This window comes from Rhagoletis pomonella, unplaced genomic scaffold, assembly GCF_013731165.1.
Source record: "Rhagoletis pomonella isolate Grant_MI unplaced genomic scaffold, Rhpom_1.0 Rhpom_scaffold_00006, whole genome shotgun sequence".
NCBI lineage: Eukaryota > Metazoa > Arthropoda > Insecta > Diptera > Tephritidae > Rhagoletis > Rhagoletis pomonella.
The window spans coordinates 32141960-32144342 of record NW_023458560.1 but is presented as its reverse complement, the minus strand read 5'-3'; the positions used below and the strand labels follow the sequence as shown (position 1 = coordinate 32144342).

Sequence of the window (2383 nt, the reverse complement as noted above, 5' to 3'; positions counted from 1 at the left end):
TTCATCGTGCAGCAAAATCAGCCTGCCCAATCAGGGCAACAAGTAGGAAACCAAAACCTCCATGGTGGTCCACTGAAATTGCAACCCTCAGAAGGGAATGCAGATCAAAATTTAATGAAGCTAAGAGATCCAACTCTTGGAGTGAATTTAAAGATTGGCAACGCCGATTTAAGTATGCAATAAGAGACGCTAAGCGCTCCTCATGGAGGAACTTCTGTCAGAAGATAGAAAGTACTTCGGAGGCCAGCAGACTGCGCAAAATACTATCTATGAGTCCCAGCAATATTAGCTATCTCATCAAGGAGGATGGTGATTGGACAACTAGCAGCGAAGAAACTCTAGAGCTTCTTGTACAGACGCACTTTCCGGGTTGCCTCCACAGTAGAGTCACAAATACCCGAATCATAGGCAACCATGATGACATTCCAGCGAATATCATAACCGAGGAGAACATAAAGCATGCTATTAGCAGCTTCCAACCGTTTAAATCTCCGGGACCAGACGGCATTATTCCCGCTGACCTACAGCATACAGCAGGAATGATTGCACCCATACTCGTACCAGTCTTTGAAGCAGTGTTACGAATGAATTATATACCCCACAAATGGGAGGAGGTAAGAGTAGTTTTCATTCCCAAGGCAGGGAAAACTACACACACGAGACCAAAAGACTTCAGACCAATTAGTCTGTCGTCTTTCCTGTTGAAATCTCTAGAGAGAATAATAGATGGGCACATTAGATACAAGGTGGGCAGCAAACTTTCGGCAGCCCAGCATGCCTACAACAAAGGGAGATCAGTCGAAACAGCACTCCATTCTTTAGTGCACACAATTGAAAGATCACTTTATTACAAAGAATACACCCTCGCGGCCTTCCTGGACATCGAGGGTGCTTTCAACAATGTATCTCCTGCAGCGATTATCTCATATCTGATAAATCTGGGAGTAAGCAATTCACTAACCTCATTTATTGAACGAATGTTAATCGGCCGAGAAATAAGCGCAGGATTAGGTGAATCAGTTATAAAAAGGTTCCCCGTCAGGGGTACACCCCAGGGGGGAGTAATATCACCGCTCCTGTGGAATATAGCAGTAGACAGCCTTCTTCGGGAACTTGAAGACATTGGCGGTCAGATAATTGCATACGCCGACGATATTGTAATAGCTATCTCGGGTAAACATCTTTCAACATTGACAGATCTGATCCAAAGATCCCTCAACAAACTATCCCTGTGGTGTAACAGGCGAGGACTGGGAGTGAATCCTGAAAAAACAGACCTTGTGCTGTTCACCAGGAAGCACAAGATACCTGATCTCGGGAACATAACCCTAGAGGGCAATACCCTCGCAATAAAGGAAGAGACCAAATATCTAGGTCTCATAGTAGATAGGAAACTAAACTGGGGGCCCAACGTTGCAGATAGAGTGCGCAAAGCAACAGTGGCACTATATTCCTGCAGCAGAGCAATAGGGAAAAAATGGGGGATGGAACCCAAAATAATACACTGGCTATACACGGCGGTGGTTAGGCCAATTCTCTATCACGGTATAGTGGTATGGTGGAACGCCCTTGGGAAAGGGGTAAACTTCAAAAAAATGGACAAGGTTCAAAGGCTTGCGTCCACACTCATAACTGGTGCGATGAGAACAACACCATCCAAGGCACTGTATGCCCTACTGAATTTTCTTCCGGTGGACCTACATGCCAAACAAGTCGCAAGTGGCGCGGCAATTCGAATGAATACTCTAAATAAGTGGTCAAATACCAGTTATGGTCACGGTAGAATATTAACGGAAGTTCCGGGGCTACCCGGATTGGTGGACTATGCACTTCCGGAACCTGCACCCGCTACAGCGTTCGCGACCCTCCTACCCTCAAGGGAAGAGTGGAAGCATGACGCTGTAAGTAGTGGAGAGTCCATCCATGTATACACAGATGGCTCAAAGCTCGAGGGTAGGGTTGGAGGAGGTGTATATTCCCATCACCTGGGAATCTCCCTCAGCTTTCGTCTCCCGGACCACTGTAGCGTTTTTCAGGCTGAACTGATGGCAATCGACAGGGCCACGAAACTGGTAAAGTGTGATATGATACCCCAAGTTGATATCTACATCTTCACTGACAGCCAGGCGGCAATAAAGTCCCTCACGAAGCAGTCGACAACCTCCATGGTAGCCATGAAATGCCGTGCATCTCTTAACGAGATGGCTGAGTCATTTCGCCCAAAGGTAATATGGGTTCCGGGACACTGCGGCATAGAGGGGAATTGTAAGGCCGACGAACTGGCGCGACTTGGCACGAAACTTCCTTTTGAGGATATAAATGACGAAATAGGAATTCCCTTGCAAACCTGTAAGCTACTTATCTCCGAGAGGCTCACTAAAGT

General features: G+C 46.6%; 1 protein-coding gene across 1 annotated transcript in view; it reads left to right on the top strand.

The window, feature by feature from the left end:
• The first annotated feature begins 269 nt into the window (after positions 1–269).
• Positions 270–2383, top strand: part of LOC118741869 (nesprin-1-like) — a 19640-nt gene continuing 17526 nt past the window's right edge. Inside the window, exon 1 of the mRNA XM_036473845.1 lies at positions 270–614. Within this exon, the coding sequence (XP_036329738.1) occupies positions 270–614 (345 nt within the window). The remainder of the gene's footprint in view (positions 615–2383) is intronic.